The 27,439-nt window shown below is 36.1% G+C and overlaps 1 protein-coding gene across 2 annotated transcripts in view; it reads right to left on the reverse strand.

Annotated features, from left to right (window-relative positions):
• The window catches only part of LOC110457460, a 123,828-nt gene that overhangs the window by 62,833 nt on the left and 33,556 nt on the right, over positions 1-27,439 (reverse strand). For both annotated transcript variants that reach the window (XR_002463694.1, XM_021508830.1), the window contains exons 26-58: positions 27,284-27,438; positions 24,018-24,196; positions 23,309-23,368; positions 21,291-21,475; positions 20,590-20,750; positions 20,103-20,266; positions 19,635-19,670; positions 19,237-19,353; positions 18,666-18,848; positions 17,874-18,143; positions 17,474-17,503; positions 17,060-17,253; positions 15,913-16,064; positions 15,123-15,310; positions 14,863-14,904; positions 14,462-14,649; positions 13,682-13,839; positions 13,144-13,316; positions 12,740-12,799; positions 11,689-11,879; positions 11,085-11,245; positions 10,390-10,571; positions 9,792-9,827; positions 9,248-9,364; positions 8,235-8,423; positions 7,426-7,683; positions 6,974-7,003; positions 6,367-6,560; positions 5,809-5,960; positions 5,237-5,424; positions 4,666-4,707; positions 3,935-4,128; positions 3,151-3,308 (exon numbers count right to left, since the gene is read on the reverse strand). Coding sequence is in view for 1 of the 2 variants with exons in the window: in XM_021508830.1 (XP_021364505.1) it covers positions 3,151-3,308; positions 3,935-4,128; positions 4,666-4,707; positions 5,237-5,424; positions 5,809-5,960; positions 6,367-6,560; positions 6,974-7,003; positions 7,426-7,683; positions 8,235-8,423; positions 9,248-9,364; positions 9,792-9,827; positions 10,390-10,571; positions 11,085-11,245; positions 11,689-11,879; positions 12,740-12,799; positions 13,144-13,316; positions 13,682-13,839; positions 14,462-14,649; positions 14,863-14,904; positions 15,123-15,310; positions 15,913-16,064; positions 17,060-17,253; positions 17,474-17,503; positions 17,874-18,143; positions 18,666-18,848; positions 19,237-19,353; positions 19,635-19,670; positions 20,103-20,266; positions 20,590-20,750; positions 21,291-21,475; positions 23,309-23,368; positions 24,018-24,196; positions 27,284-27,438 (4,787 nt within the window). In the remaining variant the exon portion in view is untranslated. The remainder of the gene's footprint in view (positions 1-3,150; positions 3,309-3,934; positions 4,129-4,665; positions 4,708-5,236; positions 5,425-5,808; positions 5,961-6,366; positions 6,561-6,973; positions 7,004-7,425; positions 7,684-8,234; positions 8,424-9,247; positions 9,365-9,791; positions 9,828-10,389; positions 10,572-11,084; positions 11,246-11,688; positions 11,880-12,739; positions 12,800-13,143; positions 13,317-13,681; positions 13,840-14,461; positions 14,650-14,862; positions 14,905-15,122; positions 15,311-15,912; positions 16,065-17,059; positions 17,254-17,473; positions 17,504-17,873; positions 18,144-18,665; positions 18,849-19,236; positions 19,354-19,634; positions 19,671-20,102; positions 20,267-20,589; positions 20,751-21,290; positions 21,476-23,308; positions 23,369-24,017; positions 24,197-27,283; position 27,439) is intronic.

The raw sequence follows: 27,439 nt of genomic DNA on the forward strand, positions 1-27,439 counted from the left end.
TCACGGCCACTTCCATTATATACTGTATACCGGGACGCTCTCACGGCCACTTCTATTATAAACTGTATACCGGGAAACTCTCACGGCCACTTCTATTATGTACTGTATACCGGGACACTTTCACGGCCACTTCTATTATATAATGTATACCGGAACACTCTCACGGCCACTTCCATTATATACTATATATCGGGACACTCTCCCGGCCACTTCCATAATATACTGTATACCGGAACACTCTCACGGCCACTTCCATTATATACTGTATACCGGAACACTCTCACGGCCACTTCCATTATGTACTCTATACTGGGACACTCTCACGGCCACTTCCATTATATACTGTATATCGGGACACTTTCCCGGCCAATTCCATTATATACTGTATACCGGGACACTCTAACGGCCACTTCCATTATATACTGTATACCGGAACACTCTCACGGCCACTTCCATTACATACTGTATACCGGGACACTCTCACGGACACTTCCATTATATACTGTATACCGGGACACTTTCACGGCCACTTCCATTATATTCTGTATACCGGGACACTCTCACGGACACTTCCATTATATACTGTATACCGGGACACTCTCACGGCCACTTCTATTATATACGGTATACCGGGACACTTTCACGGCCACTTCCATTATATACTTTATATCGGGACATTTTCACGGCCACTTCCATTACATACTGTATACCGGGACACTCTCACCGCCACTTCCATTACATACTGTATACCGGGTCACTCTCACGGCCACTTGCATTATATACTGTATGCCGGGACCCTCTCCCGGCCACTTCCATAATATACTGTATACCGGGTCACTCTCACGGCCACTTCTATTATCTACTGTATACCGGGAAACTCTCACGGCCACTTGCATTATATACTGTATACCAGGACACTCTTACGGCCACTTCTATTGTATACTGTATACCGGGCCACTCTCACGGCCACTACCATTATATACTGTATTCCGGGACACTTTCACGGACACTTCCATCATATACTGTATACCGAGGCGCTCTCACGGCCACTTCTATTGTATACTGTATACCGAGGCGCTCTCACGGCAACTTCCATTATATACGGTATACCGGTACACTCTCGCGGCATCTTCCATTATATGCTGTACACCGGGACACTCTCACCGCCACTTCCATTATGTACTCTATACTGGGACACTCTCACGACCACTTCCATTATATCCTCTATCCCGGAACACTCTCCCGGCCACTTCTATTAAATACTGTATCCCGGGACGCTCTCCCGGCCACTTCCATAATATACTGTATACCGAGGCGCTCTCACGGCCACTTCGGGTGGGGGCTGTAGACCGGGAGGCTCTCACGGCCACTTGCATTATATACTGTATTCCGGGACACTCTCACGGGCACTTCCATTATATACGGTATACCGGTACACTCTCGCGGCATCTTCCATTATATGCTGTACACCGGGACACTTTCACGGCCACGTCCATTATGTCCTGTATACCGGAACATTCTCACGGCCACTTCCATTACCTACTGTATACCGGGACGCTCTCGCGGCCACTTCCATTACCTACTGTATACCGGGAAACTCTCACGGCCACTTCGGGTGGGGGCTGTAGACCGGGAGGCTCTCACGGCCACTTCCATTCTATACTGTATACCGGGAAACTCTCACGGCCACTTCTATTAAATACTGTATCCCGGGACACTCTTACGGCCACTTCCATTACATACTGTATCCCGGGCCACTCTCCCGGCCACTTCCATAATATACTGTATACCGGGGCACTCTCACGGCCACTACCATTATATACTGTATGCCGGGACCCTCTCACGGACACTTCCCTTGTATACCGGGACACTGTCACGGCCCCTTCCATTATATACTTTATAGCGGGACATTTTCACGGCCTCTTCCATTATGTCCTGTTTACCGGGACACTTTCCCGGCCTCTTCCATTACATACTGTATCCCGGGCCACTCTCCCGGCCACTTCTATTATATACTGTATACCGGGACACTTTCACGGCCACTTCCATTATGTCCTGTATACCGGAACACTTTCACGGCCACTTCCATTATATACTGTATACCGGGACACTCTCCCGGCCACTTCCATTATACACTGTATACCGGGACACTTTCACGGCCACTTCCATTACTGGGACACTCTCACGGCCACTTCCATTATATGCTGTATACCGGGACCCTCTCACGGCCACTTCCATTATATAATCTATACCGGAACACTTTCACGGCCACTTCCATTATGTCCTGTATACCGGAACACTTTCACGGCCACTTCCATTATGTCCTGTATACCGGGACACTCTCACGGCCACTTCCAGTATATACTCTATACCGGAACACTCTCACGGCCACTTCCATTATATACTGTATACCGGGACACTGTAGTCTAGTAAAAGATTCGCCCTTCGCCGAGGAAAGCCATATTTGTGGAGGGCGGAGAAGGCCCAAATTATATGGCGTCGAACTTTTTCCGATTTACAGTGGCACTATCAAATTCTGATAACATTCATATCAGCTATGCATGTCATAGCCAACGTGTTGACGTCATCGCAATTATGGTGCCGGAATTATAACGTGGAAAATCACTGTCCTTCCCTTGAAATGCCTTTTTGTATCCATTAAATTATGAAAACATGTCCCCTTTTTAGTGAGTTAACGACGAAAACAATTTTACGAGATTTGCATAGCATTTCTTTTGCTAGGGGTTCCCCTTGTGGTCACTCAACAATCCAACGAAGGACCGTGTCCGACGATCACTATAGGTCAGTTCGCCTACATTTTGCGATATTTTGTTTAACTTCGAATTATGGTTTTTATGTTCACGTAAGTAATTCGTTACACTGTTATGTTTGTTTGTTTGAGTTGTTTTACATCTGCTTCACAACATGTACCGCAAAGTTCGGTTATCCAGCAGACGCAACTACAAGTCTCCTCCAAACACGGTTTTAATGATAACATGGTTTCATATTACCTACGGACATACCAATAATCATAAGCATAAACGATACTAGCACAGAATTGAAGTGTCAACCCTTCATGCATATATTTGGATATGCAAGCGTGATATTATTACTCTTAAGAAACCAAAAAAATGTGTATTGTGTTCCTACCCTGTAACACTTGCTCGGGATTTCCCACCAGTCTTTATGTCCTTATAGCTGGAGAATAAGATCTTGCTATCTGCAAACCATGTGGTTTTAGTGGTATCTACGCCATCAAAAACAACCCAAGCCTTTTCAACTCCACCTAAGAAATGCGAGTATTTCACCTAAAAACAAAAGGAAATACATAATTAAATATATATGTTTCATTTCAGGATTTGAGAGTTAAATATAAGCAAATAAATTAAAGAACAAAATCAGTACCGTTCACTGTATTTCTTTGAAATAGCAAGTAAACGAATATATCATACTGAAATGGTCATTATTTTCTAACATGTGCCTCCTTGGAATGACAGAATGTCAGACAACAAACAGTAAAATATACGTGTACTGCGTCTATTTGAGGCTATATGTAAGTCATTTATTATATGAAACAGAAAAACAAAGCGTCGGATGTTATATAAGGGAAAACAAGAAGTTTTCTTATAATCCACTCTTAATAGAAAGCATTAAGTTTAACCCAACAGTTTAATACAATAGCATGTGCTAAAGACACTTGTTTTCACAAGCTCATGGAAATCGTCAACGGCAGATACATTATCACAACCATGTTTTTAAAATTGTAACATTCTTACACAAGCAAACTGTTTGTGACTATCATATTTTCAATTAGGGGATAACCCTACTGTATTTTGACATTTGAGGAAGGTATATCGTGGTTATACTTTCGCAAGTTATTTTGCTTGTCCAATCAAATGTCTTACATCTCAAATGAATGAGAATGTTATATTACCATGTCGATAAATGTAAAGGTGTCCGACCAGGTGTCGACAACACCGGATTTGAAGGCTTTACTAGGCGAGTTCGTGAGGGACTGTACGGTGGTATCGTACTCATTTTCTGTGATTGAGGTCGTCCATAAGTTAACTAAGTTGGTATACGTCGTCGGCGCCAGACCTTGAATGGCCTTGAATACCATATGCCACTCTATAGAACGACAAATATAGATGTTAAATGAGTATGATATCTCTGTCAATAATTGATACACATAATTATGCTATATTTCATTTTTAGACATTCTTTCTTGTTATTGATAACTTACTTAAGTTCCTGATTGAATGAAGTGCCTTGATTTTAACTTTCCTCGTTGGAATGTTTGGAATAAGTGTAATGCACAGGCGAAACCGAAGTTTGCTTATTGATTTATTGTCCCTAATGTATTTTATAAATGTTTTGCAATACCGATTCAAATGTAAAGAAAAATGTAAATTTGCTTTATCTTAACGGTTGCTTGATTAAATGATGAGTTCGCCTGATTCCAAATTATAACAGTACTATATAGTCTGCATTGTGATTCAAATTACTAACATACCAACGTGACGTCTTTACTTATATGCGATAGCACAATCATTACCACATTTATGTAGATATTGGCAAATCTTTATTTTAGATTATAGTTCAAATAGGTAATTATATAAAATATACGCATGTATAAGGAAAATTTAAGATATTGCCCAAACTTACCGACAATAAAAAGTGCAAAAGAATCAGCTTCCACTTTGTCCGCTGTAGAACCAAAAAAGTCATTTATTTTAGTTTGCGTTAAATATGTTATAGCATTTGAATCAGATGTCTATTTGTAGATCGCTCCTTTATTAATATATTGACGATTTTATTTACATGTGTAATGCATCATATGTTAAGGCAGGGCATCAATAGAATAGAATAAGGTAAACTTATGTAATATAGTGCATGCTTGTTTGACCAATCTAACAACCATCTTCAAGGGAGGGTCAATGTTATTAAACGTTTTAATTATAGCGGCATAATTATGAAAATGTAAATTTATTGGTCAGTACATTCGAAGCGGACCTGAATGCAATATGAATTTAAACTTTATATACTGGAAGTAGTTCCGTGCAGAAAATGTGTACTCGACATGAACACATTGATACTCTGACAAGAATACTCATACATATGACCATTTGGCAAATTTCCAAGTTATAATTACAATTGTGTGTTTTTATATCTTTACCTGTATTTCAGAACACATTCTTAATGGTAATATTTGCTAGTACCAAACACATATCCATACCTGTTGACCACTGGACCCGTGTGCCGAGACCCGAGAAGTAGATGTATGGTCTGGTGATACTGGTCGAGTCCCACTCGGAACACCCTGTGCTTGCTCCGTAGTCCTTCATCATGATCCAACCTGTCTCGTTAGTACACCCGGAATAGTCACTACTGATGTAGAATGTTCTTTTCCCCGTGCCTCCATCACTATACAAAATGAATAAAATAATTGATGTTAACTAAAAAAGTTCTTACCAAAACCTATATAACAAAAATGAAATGTATTCATACCAAGAAGTGATTTTGTGCTGCGAGTCAGGTATAAAAGTAACTTGTTTTTCGTATCTTGAATAATCCTTCCGTTATTAGACATTGGTAATTGTTTACTAAAGTGTATTATTTAAATTGATAAAAATGTTGCAACTGACCGCGTCTGGAACATTATGATACTAAATGACTGAATAACTAGGGTGTGAAATGGGAGTGTACACTTGCTGAAATACATGTATTGATAAAGGTCGGCTTCAGTTATTTCTTTAATAAGTTAAAGTACTCTAAAAATTGATACTGTCATTGAAAAAATGTTCTTACTTTAATGTACATGTTGTGTTGCCATCGACGATGTCATGATAGCTTGAGTCAATAATCTTACTGCAGTCAAACCAGTTAGACTTTGTTGTCTGTGATGTATCAAACACAATGTAGGCTTTTTCAGATCCATCCTTGAAAACTGACAGTCGCATCTGTTAAAAAGAAAAACAACAGGGGTTTACTTATATCTAATGTTTGTTATAATACTACACATTTTCAGCATTAAAAAATATTAATAAATGAAACTGAAGATAATTTTCTTAAATGCTGCAAATTATCGTTTGAAATGCATCATTATTAACTTAGGGAAAACGCTAAATACATAAAAGCCTAATGTAGTCCTACTTTATTGAGCTAATCGTCGCCTATATATCACGGTTGTGAATTCAGATACCTCGCACTGTTTTCCCACAATACTTGTTATTTAGTTTTGTAAGCGTATTGGAAGTTATTTAGTTTTTTACGTAAAAATATGAATATAGATCCTATAAAAATAAGACGAATTTGATATTGAATATCGATTTGTAAAAGTAGTTAATCTAGAAATGCCTTACTTACGGAATTAACGGTGAGATTGTCTCCCCACTGGTCCAGCAGTGCGGATTTATAGATACTGCCAGAGGCGCTAAAGTCAGTCTTAGCCGATGTATCATCTTCATTGTAAGAGCCGCTGGCGCTATACAAAGCGTTCACGTCAGCATATCCCGCTGGTACAGAAGCGCCTTTTGGAACTTTGAACACCAGTCGCCACGCTACAAGAATGGGAATATCAAAATATACTGGTATAATTTGAGCTGTGACTTTAGAAACTATATATTTACCAAAATTCGATAATTTTAATTTATATTTCTTTACAAAAATTAGCAAAGGATTCTGTTTAAGGACTCATGCCAATGACCATAATTATCTATACAGCTATTGCAATATCCACCATCAGATTCACGTGGCAGCTTCGATTTGGTATGCAGCGGTACCTCTTGAAAGAGACACAGTTTGGGCAATTGAGAAAATGGCTTCACGATCATGTGGTAGCAAGTAGCGCGTGTTATCAACATAAAACATCATAAAACACTGTGAGGAAATACATTCACGTATGGGATATGTAACTAGTGATGTTGTTTGTATGAAATGTATTTTATTGTAACGTATATAGTGTACTACTTACGGCCTCGCCAATCCTCCAACTGTTGATGTTCTGTAAGATAAAGATGGTTGATACATTAGACATAAAAAGTAGGAACACTCAACAAAATCCCAGATATCAGTGAAAATATAACGTGCAACTAATTTGCTTAGTGTGTATATATTTCAAAACATGAAGTACAATGCTGTCAGTGAACGTTAACAAGTATAAGCAAACGCCACGACTTTAACAAATTGAATATTCCAACGCCCACAGTACATTATTTACTACAAAATATGCATTGGGGTGTTTTTCACAGTCATAGTTATGTTTGAAATATATATTTTAATCGAAGAAATAATTACTGTTTCTTAATATTTCTATTCTGTCTCATCCAGAACAATTTTTTGATAAGTGTTTTTATCAATAACTTGAAATTTACGGTATTTTTTCAGAAAAGTTTCTATGTAAATATTCATATATCAAAAACGTACTTGCGCAATACATTGTTGCAGACCCATAATTTGAAACACCGTGTCCTGAACATGGGTCAGAACCAAACGTAGTGTTACTAAATGTCAGCACACAGGAGTCCGTTTGTTGATGGCAAGCTGTTTGAGCGTCCGCTAATGCTGTGGCGTCAGAACATGTAGCGCCATTGCCAAAGAACGCCGCATACACATGTATATAAAAGTCAGCAGGACAAACCATGGTATAGGCAGTGTTCTCTGGTACGTCGCCAGTGTTGTATTCTGTAACAAACAGGTAACAATAAAACGATATCAACATTTAGACTTCAACATACATGTACCATTCGGTTACACTCAAAATGCGTTTCTGTTAAATGGTAAGCGTTGAATCACCCTCAGGGATTCAATGTTAATAATTGATTGAAAAGAGTTGAACAACTTATACAAATAGTTTTCAAAATTGATAATCGTATTGGAGAATAGCTGAGACCTTACATTACAAAAACGTTCTGATTTCAAAAAGGGTGAACTATGCTCTGTGATGTCATACGTATTTTCCTTGCTGCAAATCATCATGCTAGACAACATTTTTAGCGTCTGCAGCTGACTATGGTTAACTTAGAACAAAAACATTACAGGCGAGGTTTTGATTCAGTAATGTTTAGTTTTATAGTTTATGCAACTACAAGAACACGTACAATGACTCCAGGCGTAACCCTACGTGTGCGGATATAAAACAATGGTATCATATTATAAAGAATATTTTAAACAAATGTTTTAATGGTATCACATTCTACCAGTTGAGGATGTTATGCTTGTTGATTGACACGTACCATCACAGATGTCTAGATGAGTCGGAATGCATAATTCGAGCTCATCAGCTGGACCCATGCCAGTGCAGTCCAGCCCAATACCGAGTGGTGTCGGGGTTGTACATGTCCGATTTCTTGTATGTACTCCCTGAGCGTAGCACGTGGTACTGCAGTCCGTCCAGTCCGACCAAGCAGTGTAGTTGCCATTTACTGAATTGAATCCATTGCAAACAAATGTAGTATAATACCGAATAATTCTAATGATAGTAAGCTATGTTAACTAGTAATCTGTTTTACGATAAATACCCAAATACCATATACTACGACTATTACCGTATAAACAATACGAATTTAAATATACAACATTTGATATATAGCCCTATCTAGCTAACATAAGCCACTATAAAGCGCTTTACAGTACATAGATATACAATTGTATACAGTCGATACAATTAGCATATATAGTAATCAATACAAAATTGAGGAATTCACAGGAGCTGCCTTATCAGGCGCTAACTATTAGTCCTATGCCGCCTGACTAATATCTCCCTATGTGTGTATGCCTTTGTGTGTGCTGGAGATGTACTTTTTCTGAATATTCCATGCGTACGGCGACATCGGGGATCAAACCCCGGCCGCCTGCTTGGAAGGCCGGAGTGTTAACCACTCGACCAATCCGCCCATTTATCAGAGGTAAAAGGAAATTAAAGTATGTACAAACTCAATAAGAACCAACATTATCCAGGATTAGTATATCGTGTTTACTATTTTTTACATATTTAAGAAATATTGCCGCTAATCTCTGTCATAATTTAATGTTTTACAAAGAGAAATCAGGTCCTACAGTTTTGTATATTATTGCAAATAAATAAAATAATGATATCATCATAGCAAAATCTTAATGTTTTATGGGAACGATGGCAAGTGTAAAATTGAAATGTCGAAGAACAAAATGTAATTTGTATGTTTCACAATAGACAGAACGCATTTGCATACTTAACACCAACTGTACATCAATAAGGCGCGTGACTTACTGTTCTGACAGAGATGACCATAGTGGTCGCCATCACAGGAACATGAGTAACGTCCACCCCAGTCCAAGCACGTGGCACCATTTTCACACGTCACTATGTCACAAATGTTGTCCATTGCTGAAGACAAAAAATAATGTCGAGAAACCGTTGCATGTATTGTTCAAGATTTAAAGATAAACAAGTGCATTTTGTTAAGGTGTATTTTGCCCTGATATTAACTATGGAGAGAGATACTCTCTCGCATGTTGTTGAATTAATATTCTTTAACTACATCTGAATTATTTATGTGTTTTATGAAGCTTTACACATAAAATAGCTGTCGAACAGCAATACAACTTACACTTTTGCATTCTCATATGAAATACCTTCTAAATGTTAAGGGGTCAAGAACATTCAAATGTAACTATACCAATCTAGAACCGGTGCACACGACTAATTTACTAATACAAAATGTCTTTCAGAAAATTTGAACACGTTTTGAAGAGCTATTTATCATATATCACATATATAAATATTTTTAATACAAAAACAAGCATATACTTACATATAGATATTGCAAATACGTCCGCTACAGCAAATCCTAAAAAAACACCCAGAAAGAAATAACATATAAGCGCTGCATTCGTTACCTAGTGGTCGAGAAAACAATGGCAACAAGGATACAATGATTTTGTTTTGGAAATACCACATTTATATATATATTTATAAATCACGCTAATCGAAGTCATATCCAGCAATAAAACAAATTGTAATCCAGAAAATTAAATATTGATTTGACTTTGCAATAGTAAAATGGTCCGATTTATTTCCTGATCAATTCGTTATGCTCTTTACAATACAATTTTAATACAGAAGCCGACGCTATATCATTATATGGGCTATACCGATATAGCTCTTCAGGACATGCATTCAAAATGTTATCATTAAGGAATATCTAACAATAACCCATTATGGCGTGTTTTTTTAATCCTTTTTATTTACTCAAGCATTTGTTTAGATTTAAACAGTAATTATTTCTCGTTGAGGTAATAAACCCTTTCTTGTTGCTAATTAAGATACTTTGAATTGTGTGTAGTGCTGCATACACTCCGACTACCCAACAAACACTCGCTTTTGAAACACTGATGTATAGAGGGCGATACCTGTATTCAGCTCGACGGTTGTTGTGTCGCTGTACACCACATGGGGGTAAGTTGAGTCCTTGGACTCCCACGTACAACTCCCGGCGTTGCTGTCAATTACAGTGAACCAGCCACTTTGTGTAGAACACGATCCCTTCCCGTAATTCGATAATAGCGAGAAGTAGGTCGTGGCGGAGGCGTCTCTATAACAAACAAGAACAATGCGTGTTATCATATCGATCAGTTACGGAACTTCGATGAGGTTAAAATGTGAGTAAATAGCCATGGGGAAGTTCCATATAGCAAATAATTCATTGTCGTCAAAGTCATTAATGTTCAATCAAATATCAAGCGATGCTGTATTTAATCATTTAACTAGATGGAAGAATGAAAATCAAGAGAAACGTACTGCATTTGGCATTGTGACGTAACATCGACCTGGTGTTTGTAAATATTTACATCGTTACTTTTGGTATACCACCGACCTGTACATGCTTTTGATTCAACCAATGAGGTTGTAGGGAAAGCAAATGCGATGAAACTTTAAGATATGCTGAATTAGGTGTTTTACAAAGAAACAAAATTCGCATGATATGTATCTCAAAAATGTATATCGTGTTCAAAAGTATGAATAAGGAAATTATTGTTTTCTCCTCTATCGCTGATAATATCTCACAAACAAGTCCGTGTCAGTAATGAATTGTTTTGACACATACCCGATCATAGTACATCTGTCCTTGGTACCTTCACGGTTCAGATCCGTCCAAGAGGAATACAAAATCCTGTCACAAGACAACCAGGAGGTTTTTGATGAGCCATGGGCATCAAAAACCACATAAGCCCTTTCTATCCCAGAGGTAATGAAGGAAAGCCTTACCTACAATTACCAAAATAAGCACATGAAATATATTCAAATTTACAAAAACACGGAGTATATGGACTTTTTTTTTTTACATTTAACTGCATAATTGATAAAAACAAGAGGTTATCTATTCAGTATCCACATGAAAGTATCAAAGCATGTGGTAATGCATTCGTACCAACAGGAAACATCTTATCTGGATGTTGATGTCATTATATCATAAATTACAATATTCTGTTGGCACGATTAACTTACAGGTATCTGTTCTGACTGGATAACAAAGGTCATTTTGCATTATGCTGACTACACAAGGTTGAGAGTAGGCATCTTTATTACATGTGTAATGAGCTGATATATGTGCAACTAAGTATGCCAATTTGAAGCCAATCTTGCGTTTACATATAAACCTTTGCAAGTCATTTATTTGAATCAATTTAACACTTCATAGTTATGCTTACTGCTCTGATGTAGTAGCTGGCCCAGGAATCCGGGATTCTTGACTTATAAGTCATTGTATTGGCGGCGAAGGAGAAGGCGTTTAGGCTGTCGTTGTATTCGTTCACGGTGTATGTGTTTGTCCACAGATCGTATATACCGGAAGCTGGAGATACTCCAAAGTCCTTAGAAACCTTCATAACAGGGAACCAACCTTTCGAAAAACATTAAAATATAGATTTTACAAAATGGAACAAAAGAACAATATCTAATAAGAATACAACTAAAATTATTTGTACCAAATTTACAGAATAACAAAAACAAATTCTGATAACAGTATTTAAAGTATATGCATACCATAGCGCAATAAAAACAGGAGAATACCGACGTGTCAACAAAACCATATTTCAAACTCAAAATGTAATAAGAGCGAAGCTCCGTGGCGCCGAAGGCGCCCGAGCGAAGCTCTTTAATGGTAACACATGCGTGCGTAAACAGAGTTGCTTCCCCTTACTACACATTGCCTTTATTTTTTTGTCCGGAAGTAGACGTCCAGTGGGGAGATAGGAAGTATATCCATGAAGCAAAGATAATTGTGTTTCAACCCATACTTGAATACCATTATATAGTGAAAACAATCTTCATGTCTGCGGCCGCAGAGAACCTGCTATAAATCGAGATGTGAAGGGATATATACTCTCTTATATAAGTATATGCATTTAATAAAGCGATTTGCCGATTTGCCGATTTGCCGATTTTAACCTCATTTGCAACATTTATAGCAACTACAAGTGTACGCAGGGTTAACATGTAGGCGAATCAGCGGCGATTTTATTATTTCCAACTCGTACGTATTTTTAAACCTCAGTGTGTGTACGTTTTTCCGGTCGTTTGTCTGATGAATGAGTTCATATCGTTCAATTAATCTAAACGTCAGATATATATAAAAAAAACAACAACAGGTTTTGCCAAATGAACTTGTATATAACGGTAGCAGGACATAATGTAATATGAAAGACAATGAGCTGAAGCACAGTAACAATTTCACATAATAAGAATAGTTATAACACTTACCGTGGATAAAAATACCCATCACATCAGCTTGAGGGAAAGCAGCACTGTCATATGAAGATCCTATTGTGATAAATGACAATATTTACTTGTTAAAACTGACAATCAAACACATTTTGAATTGAAATACATATATTTCATTAAATAAATCATGTGGGTTTACTTTATAAAACCCCAATAAAATGTACCTGCTGAAACTGTTTTTCGAGCGATAAACATTTTTCTTTTGTGTGTGGTATTGACAATAGTGCAAATGGCCGAAATTGCCTTTATCATATTAGTCCCGATTGGGTTTTTTTTCAGTTTAATATCAGTTGCTACCATTACGCATGCATTTAGTTTTAAATGGACATTATTCTTGGTTCACTCATCAAAATAATCCATACATGACTTATGACCATCTGTACCTGACTGTGGTGAGCCTTGGACATCCGTGCTACTATAGATGAAGTACGGCTTGGTTGTTGCGCTGTCAAAAGCGCAGTTGGTTGAACTACTGAAGTCAGATACCATCATCCACGCCATGAGACCGTCACAGTTAGGATACGTATCAATGACAGCAAACGAGCGTATCCCGTCCCTGGCAATAAAAATGACACATGGAAGGAATAACGGATCGAATTATAATACAAAATGACATATACTATGGTCTTGCATAAGTACGTGATCACACGACCATTGTGGTAGTCATTTTTCACATGAACATTTGATGTGTGTTTGCATATTACCTCACGATTTTTTTTTTCGAAAACTGTATATAATAGTGCACTAGATATCATATATTCACCAAGAAATGAAGCAAGACAAAATATGTGTCAATATAAAAAGTCGACTTCACGTAAATACTTTCCTGAACTTGTTTTTGATAAAGAATGCCCGCTACCAGTGTCAACAGAATGTATGAAATATATGGCAGCTTGACTTGAATAAAAATGGTATATTTACCCGGTTACACTGACGGTTGTTTTACCAGCGGTCCCGATATCAGTATAGCTAGAAAACAGGATTTTGCTCTCTTGGAACCAAGTCGTCTTCGAGGTGCCAACGCCGTCGAATACAATCCATGCCTTTTCTACTCCGCCAGTAAAGTATGCATATTTCACCTGTTAAATACAAGGTTGTTATAAACATTAAGCTTAATACAAGTTACATCGCTTCCGTGTCGTTATGACAACTTCCATTGGACAACACCCGTTGTAGACCTGAAAGCTACATTTTTGTTGAATTTTTAAAAACTGAGATTTGGGATATTCATTTAGGTTCCGTATCACAGTGCAGACATGTTTTTGGTAACTAGGTCTAGTTAGTAACCTCATACAATCACATTTGTGGCAAAATACATTTCTTTTAGGGTGGTCACACATGATTGAAAGTGCAATGAACAACGGCCAAATTATTATCGAGCATGCGTATTACAATAAGCAGCCGTGTTCTCTTTGTTAAAACTTCAGTTAGCTGATAGGTTTGTAAATCGACTAAATAGAATCGATACATATTTTAAGGGGTTTATAGTAGACTATATCACAAATATCAGCACACATCTTTAAGTTCATTGCTCTTGCATAATTAAATCTGTTTCCGGATATGATGAGTTAGAATTTAACTTCATGATTGTCGAAACATGTTAAAATATAATGATGGTTCTATTTGTTTTTCTTCCCCTGATTAACAAATGAAGTGAAGGAATAGACTATTAACCACGTAAAGCGTATCTTAAATGCATACCATATCGATGAAGGTGAAGTCGTCTGACCATGCTTCTACGGCACTGGATTTGTATCCACTTGCTGGAGTGTTGGTGATAGAGGTAGCAGATTCAAGTCCATCATTTAATAACGTAGTCCCACCCCACAATGTCTCCAGGCTACCTGGGCTGGTATCACCAGCAACTGCCTTGAATACCATGTGCCAATCTTTAAAAATAGAAAGCAACATGCCTAGTGAATTTAATTTTAAATGTAATATTTTGCACTTAAAACAATGATTCGATGGTACGTGGTCAGTATGTAAATTTGAAAATATTTTCAAACATAATTTACAGAGTGAATAAAACTATCAAATCCATATTTCATGCAATGCTCGATTAATATGATTCAATGAAACTTAACATGTCATATGACACTTACCCATAACAAATATAGCCAGACAGTCCCCTGTTGCTTTGCTGGCTAAAATCAGAAATAGAACAACAGTATTACATACTTGCATGCTGGCATACATGTGTACATACCAATTAAAGAAAGAAAATTCAATATATGTAGTATGAAACAATTTCATTCACATTTACAAATACAGAAGTTGTAATTATTTTATACGAATGCTTCTATAATTCTTAGTATACGTTTGCATAGATAATACGTAATAATCGGATAGAATTGAAGCTGACCAGATGACCATACAGTGCGCAGCCCGAGAGTGGAGTACAGCATGTATGGCATGGCAGTACTGGTAGCGTCTGATAACGAACAACCGCTTGAGGCTCCGTAGTCTTTAAACATGAACCACCCCGTTTCATCAGAACATCCAGCATAGTCGCTACTGATGTGAAATATCCTTTTGTAAGTGTCGCCAGAGCTGCACACAGACAATTATGATGTTGATATATACATAGTGTTGTTTGTTACTAATTAATGAAAAGAAAAATGTTCAACTATGTACTGCCACATTTTTTCATGATAAGTTCTGGCAATACAAAGGGATATGGCGATACATATAAAAATATATAATGGAATTCTGAGGAAAAAGAGAAACAAGGATATTAATATATGTTTGCGGTAGGAGGATCAAAACATTACACAGAATTTTATCCGTCTCGATATCATTCCAACTGAATTCATTTTGTTGATGCTAGCCGAAAACCTTGGAAGCCTCCATTTTATATTTTGGAGTAACGGCACCTTCCATGATACTTAAACTGTATATATTACTCATTTGAAAGAAACCGGTGTTATTCTTAACCTTGAAGTCCATATACTGATGAGGTGTTACGCAACTCCCCTTCTACTTCAGCAGTAGCCAATTTCTGTTCGGATGTCCACATTGAAGCATTTTAATACACATAGTGTTATACTTCACTGTTTAATTTCATTTGAGTTTATCTATATTAATATGTATAAAAAAAAATCTCAAATTGTCACTGTAATGTCATTCCAGCTACAATCAAATGGCATACTTACTTTAATGTGCAGGTCTTATTTCCAGTTTCAATATCATTCCAGCTGGAGTCAATTATCTTAGTACAATCAAACCAGTCGTCCTTCCCTTTTCCAGTTGCATCAAAAATCACATGGGCCGATTCTGTTCCGCCTGTGTAAATGGCTACTTTTACCTTAAAACACATGAAAAGCCATGATAAATAGTATTTGCGAGGACACTTCCGATGAGTAGGTAGTTCATTCGATCAGGGCTGTAGTACAGCTGCATTTTACATAATGATATTTTTGTTATAAAATCGTTCTCATATTTAATAAAAGTCCCAAAAGACATGTTTTTCCAGACTTGATTTATAAAAGCTACACTGATGTTGGAAACAAAATTCTATGTGATGTGACATTTTTTTGGCAGTGGTAAAAAGATCCTTATTAAACATAATTATTTTTGTATTCAATATTCATTCATAATGGAAAAGGGGAGGTAAGGCAGACACCGTCATACAATCTTATGTGGTTTTAGATATGCCCGCTAATTTGGGTCGATACACTTATATACATATATGTATACGTCTGTAAAACAAGAAATGATTTTTGAAAATATTACAAATTATTTCCATATTAATTCAAATATCCGATTCTGGATATCGAAAGTTTTTTCTTGCATAATGATTAACAAATGCTGTAATAGGAAATTTGATCAAGAACTAACGTTTTAACTTTGTTATCAATCCAACAAAACTTACCATGCATGCGAATGGTTCAACATCAACTTATACACATGATAAATCATTTGGTTGATAGCCAGATGCTCATTGGGAAGCTTTTTTTTCACATACTGTTGTTTAAGTTTTATGATATTTAATTCAGCATTAGTTCAGAATATATTTTTGGTAGAGAAGGCTTAACTACTCATCCGAAACTGATATAACCTAGACGACCTCTAGATGATGGAAAATGTTATCAGTTTCTATATACATTAAATGGTGAACTCTAGGTATGTAGCAAGACATTTATCTGTGTTCAATATTGTGTATATAGTATGTTATATAGCCATATTTCGTTCGATTTCATACTTTTAAATTGTATGTCACAGCCGACTTCTTGCTATGCAATGACATGTTTGTCTGCGTGAGAGATTATTTCGAAAATTTGAAAGTATTGCAATACTTACAGTAGTCACCGTCAAATTTGAACCCCACTGGTCTAATTTAGCCGACTTGTAGAGAGAACCTGATGCAGAGAAATCTGTCATGGCAGCCGTTACATCCTCGTTATAAGGACCACTGGCAGTATATAGCGACATGATATCAGCATGACCAGAGGGCGGGGCTGTGCCTCGTGGAGCTTTGAATACGAGACTCCAGGCTGTTAATTATATATTTAAAAAAAACACTGAATCAGTAATAGTGTGTGGCACGCCTGTACTATAACTCGCATAAATGAGTGAGCGAAAACATTGTCAGTAATAAGAATATGAAAAAGATATCTATCCACATTGTTTTCGAAAGTAATCTACGATAGCATTAAAAAGGTATTATATTCACATGTTGCTGCGTTAAATATTCAATAAACGTTATATACATACGCCCTCTAGCCTCGTCTAACGGCCGGCTTTCTGAAAAAAAGAACAGTGGTGTTGACAAAAATACGAAGACTGTCTTAATACATACTTATCTTCGTTTATATTAATTTAATGTAATATGTTTTTGCCATTTTAAAAATAGAAAATTGAAATATGAATAACAAATAATTATGAGTAATGCACGCTCTCTTTCTCGTGACATATGGCGTATAGTCACTGGACATCCATTAATGAAATAACATGGTGACAATGTACAATAGCAAGTGTCCTTTGAAACGTTAAAAAAGAGACATGACCTTCAACTTCTTATTCCGACCTTGGCTTACGTTAATATTTTTAAATCAGAATAATATTAATAATATCAGCATTAGTTTATCATGAATAAGATAAATAAAAGACTTACTTGCACAGAAGTAAGTGATGTATCCACTTTTTGCTAATGAAGGGTAAGAAGAACATGGATCGCCCCCAAACGTGGCATCGTTGAATATTACGTTACAGCTTGTTGTGCTGCCATGACAGGCCGTACGCATGATACTGACTGGATCAGAAGTAAGACATGGCTGCCCAACGTTGCCATAGGAAGCATCGTATATATGGATATAGAACAGAGAGTGAGTTGGGCAGACCATGGTGTAATTGTCACCCTCAGCTATATCGCCTGTGGAATATTCTGAAATAAAATCATTGTAATCATCAACTTACTGCCTTTATACATCATTGATGTTAATGTCAAGCAGGTAACGTGACTTAAAATTACCAATTTGTAATTCTTATTTTCAAAGGCGGGGAATTTAAAACCAGAAAAAAACAATGTCGATACACCTACATAAAAAACACATTACAAATACCTTTAACTTTATATAAAAAAAAACATAAAAAATGTTTATAGATATAAGCGAACTTTTGTGTGATTTTATCTTTTAAAATGTATCGATGCCCATTATATATATATTGTAAACAAACTTAAATTAGCAAACTCACATTAAGTGCATTGAGTTTTAAAATATTAGCCTTTTGTAAACCAGTGCATTCACAATAAATGCCAAAAAAAAATATGTTAATAGGCAAATAGAAAAACATTATTTATTAAACAGAACATTCAAATAGCTTAATCTTAATTTCAAACAATATCTTAAGCGCAAAAAAAAAAGATATCCGTTGAAATATGCAAGTTTACAGTATTGATAGTTACGTGAACAGATATCTAAGTTGTCTGGGATACAAAATTCTGTCTGATTGCTGTATCCTATGCAGTAGACGCCATCTCCAGCTGTTGTTGGGTTGGTACAATTTCTTTCGCGTGTCTGCGTTCCATGGGCGTAGCAAGTGGTGCTACAGTCTGTCCATGCCGACCAACTTGTCCATCCTCCATTCACTGAAAACGTAATCAATACATAAGAAACATACATGTAATTGCATCTATAAAATATGGTAATAGATACAGCATGCAAAAGATGTTGAACTTAGGAATCTCCAGCGTCTTTTAAGGCTTTATCAGTGATTCTAGGGTCCACAATGTGGACATCCGAACAGAAATTGGCTACTGCTGAAGTAGAAGGGGAGTTGCGTAACACCTCATCATTATATGAACTTCAAGGTTAAGAATAACACCGGGTTCTTTCAAATGAGTATTATATACAGTTTAAGTATAATGGAAGGTGCCGTTACTCCAAAATATAAAATGGAGGCTTCCAAGGTTTTCGGCTAGCATCAACTCCAAATTTCAATAACTCAAACATAAACGTACTACCGACAACGCTTACAGTTCTGACACGCTCCACCGTAGTAATCGCCGGCGCAAACACATTCAAATCGTGCTCCCCAGTCATAACACGTGCCGCCGTTCAAGCACGTGACCAGACCGCACATGTTGTCCCGGGCTGCATTAATCAAACAAATAATAGTTAAGCTAGTATGTTCAGTATGTATAACCATGTTTTCAATTATCATTACTGGAACCCTTATCGACGAATTATCAATTCAAAATATTATTATGCTATAAATGTTCTGTATTGAATGCAGAAGTATGCTTAATTATTCCCTCAATTATATCATTATCATAGGATATCATTTACATTTGTTATATTTATTCTAAACATGTAAATTACAGGTTTTATTGTAAATGAAACAAATCAACACCAATTTACTGATTATGACTTACCGATTGAAATCGAAAATACTTCAGGAACGACCATATCTACGAAAACGAAAATGCAGACATTAAACTGATTGCTAATTTCAGGTTGTAAAAACAGTTCCTTTCGCATGTTTCACACAAGACGATTGATTTGCGGACATTTCACATTGTGGAAAAATCACCACATACCTTGTCCATATGCAAATGATTTTAAATACATTTGTGGTTTTTGAAGTAAAACCAATTTTCATGATGTTTAGGCTCCATAAAAGGGGTTTGAGGAAGGGAGATCACTCCGTGGCTCTGTCGTCGATATATGGTTTACGTCACGGTAGGGAGGTAGGGATATTTGAGTCTTTTGTTTTTGGTCTACAAAGATGGGTGTAGGTATTGTATATGCATACTGAAGTTACATACTAAAGTTATGTTAAATATTATTGAAATGAAAATTTACGATTATCACTTATTCGATTCAAGCCTTTTGATACATACCATCGTTTGCTTCAGAAAATCCTGCATCGCTATATAAGGGAAATGGAGTCGTTCCTTTTGAATCGTAGGAGCAGGTACTGCCCTCTATGATTCCAAACCATCCGAAGTTACCGTCACAGCCTGAGCCATATGTCTCCTCTATGAAAAAGTGCCGGTTATTGTTTCTGGAAAGAAATATGTTATAATGTTCTACATATATTCATAACTAAACTTGGGGTAGTGTTAATTGCTCTGTCAAAAGGTTATATGATGCTATAGCCAATGGAAATTACGACTGCTAAAAATAATGTACTTAAGCGATTGTCATGTCAGTTAAGAATCAAATGCATAGTGAAAGTTTCTGGCAGTTGAATAGGAATCCTTGAATTTAGATTTGCGTATTTAACAACCGAATGCAATTGAGTATAATTGAAGGATTCTGTTTTACTATTGATACAAAACATACTATGATGTCACTCCAATACAATTAAAAGTTGTACAACCTTACCCGGCTACAGAGCAGTGCAGTACCGTCGTGTCTCTGGTCAGGTCTGCGTAAGATGTATATAAAATTCTGTCACAATTAAACCATGATGTTTTCGTAGATGAGTGCGCATCAAACACTACGTATGCTTTCTCTTCGCCTCCTACGGAAAATGCAACTCGAACCTGCAATCGAAGAAAACACACAAGTGGTCAATATAAACTTCCTTTAACAACGCAATACAAAAAGGAGTATAGTAAAACCATCATATAATGTCCCGGTTTTCATCTAGCACCTCGTATATCACAGATATTTCAATGTCTCCTTTTTTCGGATTTATAAGAAATCATTTATACCTTCCCCTCAATTTATCACCAAACCCCTTTGCAACTCTGAACATTGGAAAATATAATTTAAGCTAGTAATGATGAATGATGATGCAATCTAGATAAAACAAATAATTTCCTACTTATAAAGCAAGATAGGTCAACACATTCAGCTGTAAAATGTGAAAAAGAAAAGAAAACGTTTACACCTACATACTGTGTATACGTGTAAAGAAAATACAAAGATGGGCTTTTTAGTGACATATAAGTTGTGTCCAAACTTGTTTGCCTCTTGCAATGGAATAAAAAAAAAAATAATAATAATGAAGCCAAAAAATAATAAACAAAAGTCCAGACTAATTTACTACACGTTTGATACAAATTTAAAAGGGGGCTTACCGCCTGTTTGTAAATAGACGCCCAGCTATCAACGATACTTGATTTGTAGGATAACGTCCCTGTAGACATGGAATATGCGGCAAAGTCGTATTCATTCAGCGTGTAGGTACCCGTCCAAAGATTGTATATACCAGTAGCCGGACTCACACTTTCTCCGTAAGCAACTTTCATCACAGGGAACCAACCTGTGTCAAAACAAACCATTGAAAATACAAACTTGTCCTTTCAGTTTTATAGGTTTTCCTATTCCGTCTTAGCGTATTGCAGAGTTATCTTCTCTTGTGAGCAGGTATTGGTTGTTACGTCATTTGTTTGTGAGAGTAACGCATCAATTTTTGAGAAAACGACGTAATTTTCTCACACAATCAAATGACGTAACAATCAATACCTGCTCACAAGAGAAGATAACTCTGCAATATGCAAAGACGGAATATAAGCCTTACGGAATATGAACTTTTAAAAACTGTACTTTTATAGTTTCTTTATAGTTTAAGATAGATAATTGTATTGTAGCAAATGTACAAAAGGAATAGGCACAGACAAAACAAACTGAATCCCGTTTTATAACTATTCGATCATACTACTAAATAGTAAGAGGCACGGTAGTCTAGTGGTAGGACACCGGGCTTGTGACCGAAGGGATGCGGGTACGAGTCACGGCGCGGCACTGTATTGTCTCTTTGAACAAGATACTGTACACCGCTTGTTTCAGTCTACTCAGCTAAAAATGAGTACGTGGTTGGGCAATGCTAGAAATGTTGAATGCTAGCATTGAGCGCCGAAACTGCAGTACCGGCTGCATGCTCCCGAGGGAAGTATACTGGCTGCTTGCAAACGCCATATAACCACCGATAGTAATTTGTGAACCGCTTTGACACGACCTATGAATTAGATTGTGATAAAGCGGAATATTAGAACCTCGAATTAGTATTATTATTAAAGTATTATAGTTTGTATGAATTGAATATTGTTTTGTATCTTGGGACTAGTCAATACATCGCGTAATTGCATAACAAATGGTATATGCATGCAAGCGTTTTCCAAAGACTGAACAGATCTAATCAGATTACAACCTCTCTCATTGCTCGTATTGACAAACTATTTGACGCGAAATAACGATAATATGACTATAACATATAAAATAGAAACAAACATTTTGGCTCAAAATTGTAGTAATCCTTTTACGTGCAATTGTTAGTAAAATTGATATTGAAGAAACAGAACGGATCTTAACCACAAAGAAAGCAACAAGAAAGTATCAACGGTTTGGATATCATGATATCATGCGTTTTCTCATGGACAACATTAAACGTCGTTTTGATTCGACGCTATTCGTCGATTATGGATGTAACGATCCTGAAGTGGCCACGTTTCACGCCGACGTCCCGCTCCAATGAGTTGTCTTGCATGTCCTACTCGTTCATAACGATGCAATAGACACTAAATCGTAAAACTTGTGTAATTTATCACTCGCGCCATATGAAGTGTTTTGCCCCGGCTTATAACATCTTAGTCGCGCAATTTATATCCATTATCGAATTAGTATTATTATTATAGTTCAGCACTCAATTCTTGGTTTGTATGAATTAAATATTGTTTTGTATCTTGGGACTAGTCAATACATCGCGTAATTGCATAACAAATGGTATATGCATGCAAGCGTTATCCAAAGACTGAACAGATTTAATCAGACTACAATCTCTCTCATTGCTCGTATTGACAAATCATTTGACGCAAAATAACGATAATATGATTATAACATATGAAATAGAAACAAACATTTTGGCTCAAATTGTAGTAATCCTTTTACGTGCAATTGTTAGTAAAATTGATATTGAAGAACGGATCTTTACCTCAAAGAAAGCAACAAGAAAGTATCAACAGGTTTGGATATCATGGTCAATGCAAATAGTATAAACCAGTGAAGATATTATTTGCAAATATTGATTTAATTATCTTAGTTATCTTGGATATACTCATTTAATTGCCAGATTTCAAAATAACGAGTAGCAGTTTACCTATTATGAAGATGCCAAGTGTGTCAGCGTATGGGAAATTGACACTGTCCCAGGATGAACCTGAAAGAAGAACAAAATTTAGGAAATCTAGGCTAATAAAATATACCTCTACCCATCAACAATGGGAGGATTATTATCATCCCATTGGTTAAAGGTCAACATATATCGAGTTATATTCCATCGAAATACCTTTGTACTAATACACTATGACGTCCTGTAATTATAAAAAAAAGAATGACAGTCGAGTACAGCTTGTTTCCTTTTGTACCGAACAGTTTATAAGAATCAGGTTTATAAATCAGTGCTGGGTTGGGAAACAAATCTCATAGAACAATAGTATGATTTCCAGGCAATATTAATATCAATACATTTCATTTGCTTTAGAGGTCGTTTTATCTCACTTCGATATTTGATTGATAAATAAAAGGCAATAAACCCAAGGGAAGGTTACGTAAAAACATTTTTTCATAAACAGGAATATAATTTATTAATGAAAGTAGCTTTAACGGTTAATATTAATATCAAATAAATATCTCAAATCAACTGTTTTTAATTGTCATTGAAAATAACGGTGAATAACAACATAGCGTCAGGTGGATAACATACCCTTTGATTGATATCACATACTTTCAACATGGTCAGTATAAATCTTTGCATTATATATATTCTGTAGTAAAAATATTGTCTCCGATGTAAAAGCATGACTTACTGGATTCGGGGTGACCTGCATCCCCACTGTTGCTATACAAGAAGTAAGGCCGTGTTCGGACATTGTTATCAAATGAGCAAGTGGTGCTTCCGGATGCATCATCTAAAACTAACATCCATGCAGACAGAGCGGCACACGTACCGCTCTCCTCTATCACAGCAAAGGATCTTGTTCCATCACTGAAACATACGATATCATATCGTTAAATTAGATAAGAGAGTAATACAGAATGATCAAAAAAGAAAGAAAAAACGCTACTTGCTAATTTTGTACATGTTAAATGCGTTAAATATAAGCTTTATGATACTAAATTAACCATATAACTTGTTGCATACATTATGATGACATTCGGCAGCAACAATTACATAATTTGTGACACACTATGCAGCGCCAACTACGGAACTAGTGACGTATATTCCAATAACAACCATACAGTTGATGACATGCCATTATTTTTAAACAGCATATGTGAAGGAAATTAGCACGTTATACGCCACATATTCTGCAACAATAGCCAAATAATAAATGAAGTATTATGTAATAGCACAGGAAATATCTTTAGAGAAATAATATGTGACAATAATTATATAATTAAATGACTCAACAGCATTCATATATTCTGTTACATATTCTGTGACCACTACCACATAACCGGTGACTTATCCCCCACAAAGCAATAATAACTGTATGAAACTCAAGTAATCACATAACGTATGACACATAGTATGACAAAACCAATATTTACAGAGACATTTGTGAGATAACTACCAACATCTAGTGACTGATTTAGTGACTGATTCTGCAGAAACAACCACATAGTTTGTGACATACTTTGCAACGCCAACTACGGAACTAGTGACCTATTTTGTAATAACAACCATACAGTTGATGACATGCTATTATGTTCAAACAGCATTTGTGAAGGCAATTAGCACGTTATACGCCACATATTCTGCAACAATAGCCACATTTAGTGACTAATATTCTAAAATAACCTTTTAATTAAAAATAGATATTTGTATTAAAACGACTACATAATTAGAAATATTTCTTGTAAAAACCACATGATAAATGACATCTTAATTACATAATCAGATACGTGTAACGTAAACAAAACAGTGTACGTATTGATGTATTTGTGTTAAAATTACTTCATAATTAGAACTATATTTTTAACGACATTGCACCACATAATAAATCACATATCAATTACATTATAAGTGACGCATCATGTAAAACAGCAATGTTACTAGTGATATCCATATGTAACACCGACTAAATAATTAAAAAACATAATCTGTAACTTTAAAATAATAAATGGCATATCACTTACAAAATGATGTCAAGGGTCACGTTATATAACGGATTGATGAATATGTAAAATAATGACTATGCAATTAAAACCATATTTTGTCACTACCACATAATAAATGACATAACAATTACATAGTTAGTGATGCATTATTCAAAAAGCCACTTGATTAGTATCAATATCAGTAGCAAACAGTTACATACTAATGAAATATCTTCAACAACAACCACATATACAGTATATACTGACGGGCAAAATTAAGTATACACTCAATAAAAGGCATTAAATAATTGTATTGCATGCTGATAAAATCGATTTTAAATAGTAAAAATAAAAAGTAATTAGTGGAGAAATATATTTTACACAGAATCAGGACTGCCGTCAACTACCAAAAAGGCAAACAGTCTTACAAAATGACATATGGGTCATTTCAATTTTTCACGTGATTTTGACGTCACAACTATACACAGTAAAAAGACACTTTCGACGTTAATATCTTGTGTATCAGACATTGCTGTCAACTTTTACCACACAGCGTTTTCTCATGGACAACATTAAACGTCGTTTTGATTCGACGCTATTCGTCGATTATGGATGTAGCGATCCGGACGTGGCCACGTTTCACGCCGACGTCCCGCTCCAATGAGTTGTCTTGCATGTACTCCTCGTTTATAACGATGCAATAGACACTAAATCGTAAAACTTGTCTAATTTATCACTCGCGCCATATACAGTTTTTTGCCCCGGCTTATAACATCTTAGTCGCGCAATTTATATCCATTATTGAAAGTCTAGTCACATTGTTGTCACATCCAAACCTTGCGGTCTTTGCAAGGGAAGCTTATCGATCACAAATTGCACGCGCATTATTTCAGTGTGTTATGTATACGCGCTCAAGGTATAAAATGTATGGAAGCCAATATTCGAACTTAATGTCCAACAAAGTTACTGCATTTTTGTTTATTTTGTATCTTTGGAATTATGTTTTCCCACCAATATAACATTGGTTTTGCAATAACGTTATGTTTGGCAACAAGACATTCATTTTAAAAGTGTATACTTAATTTTGCCATTTACTTTATATAGTTAGATATATATTCTGTAACTATGACACCATGAATGCAATTTTCCGTGACAGAAATAGTGATACATGTACATACTAAAACAACAACCAGATATCTTGGCAATAGAGTGTAAGTGTACAATAATTAAACAGAGCTAAGAATTGAGTTCAGAATGACTCATTTTGAGTTGTTATATCGTGATATTAGAACTGACAGTGGCTAACTCTTTTTTTCTATATTTAAACGATACTGGCTGTTTATATGTCAACGTGGTATATCATTATTGTGTGCATTCGCTAGATGTTAAATCAGAGTTATGTCGCACCTTAATCAACTCTTTCGCAAATGAGGCAATACAAATCATTTTTTTATTATACCGGTAAGCGTATATGTATATTGTTTCAGTGCATTTTAATGCATTGGCGGATACGTAGTATCTATATTAGAGGCCACTACTGTAGATTAACTACACGATCTTTACACTATTTCATGATAGTGTACACATTTCAAACAGTAAAGGAACTTAATTTTGAATTTGCTGATTGCATACAACAAGAGTTAATGAAACTATCCATACAACATGCTGATGTTAAAACTCAGCAGGTATGATTTGATCATTTATTTTAAATAAACGCAAAGAAAGAATCAACATTTGAAATTCTTCTTCTTTCGCTGATATTATGAGTTTTAGTAAAAGTAACATTGAATATAATTTATGGTACATGTTATATTGTTTACAGGTATTGGCTGCAGATCGGTGTTCTTTTCCTGAAGATGGCTCGTCCTTAAGTGACCATACCTGTTAAAAGGACGTAAAGCACAATCCAAACGCATCATCATATAGAAACACACATTTTGATTGCTTATGCATAAAGATGGTGTACGCTTACCCAGATATACTTGCTGTCGTGGCATTGACGGTGCTTCCAAACTCAAGAGAAAACAGAACGTTTGCAGGATCCATCCATGTATTTTTGTTCGTGTTTATACCATCAAACACTACATGGGCTTCTTCTTCGCCAGATTTGAAAAACGAATACTTCACC

This window comes from Mizuhopecten yessoensis, unplaced genomic scaffold (assembly GCF_002113885.1).
Source record: "Mizuhopecten yessoensis strain PY_sf001 unplaced genomic scaffold, ASM211388v2 scaffold179, whole genome shotgun sequence".
Classification (NCBI taxonomy): Eukaryota; Metazoa; Mollusca; class Bivalvia; order Pectinida; family Pectinidae; genus Mizuhopecten; species Mizuhopecten yessoensis.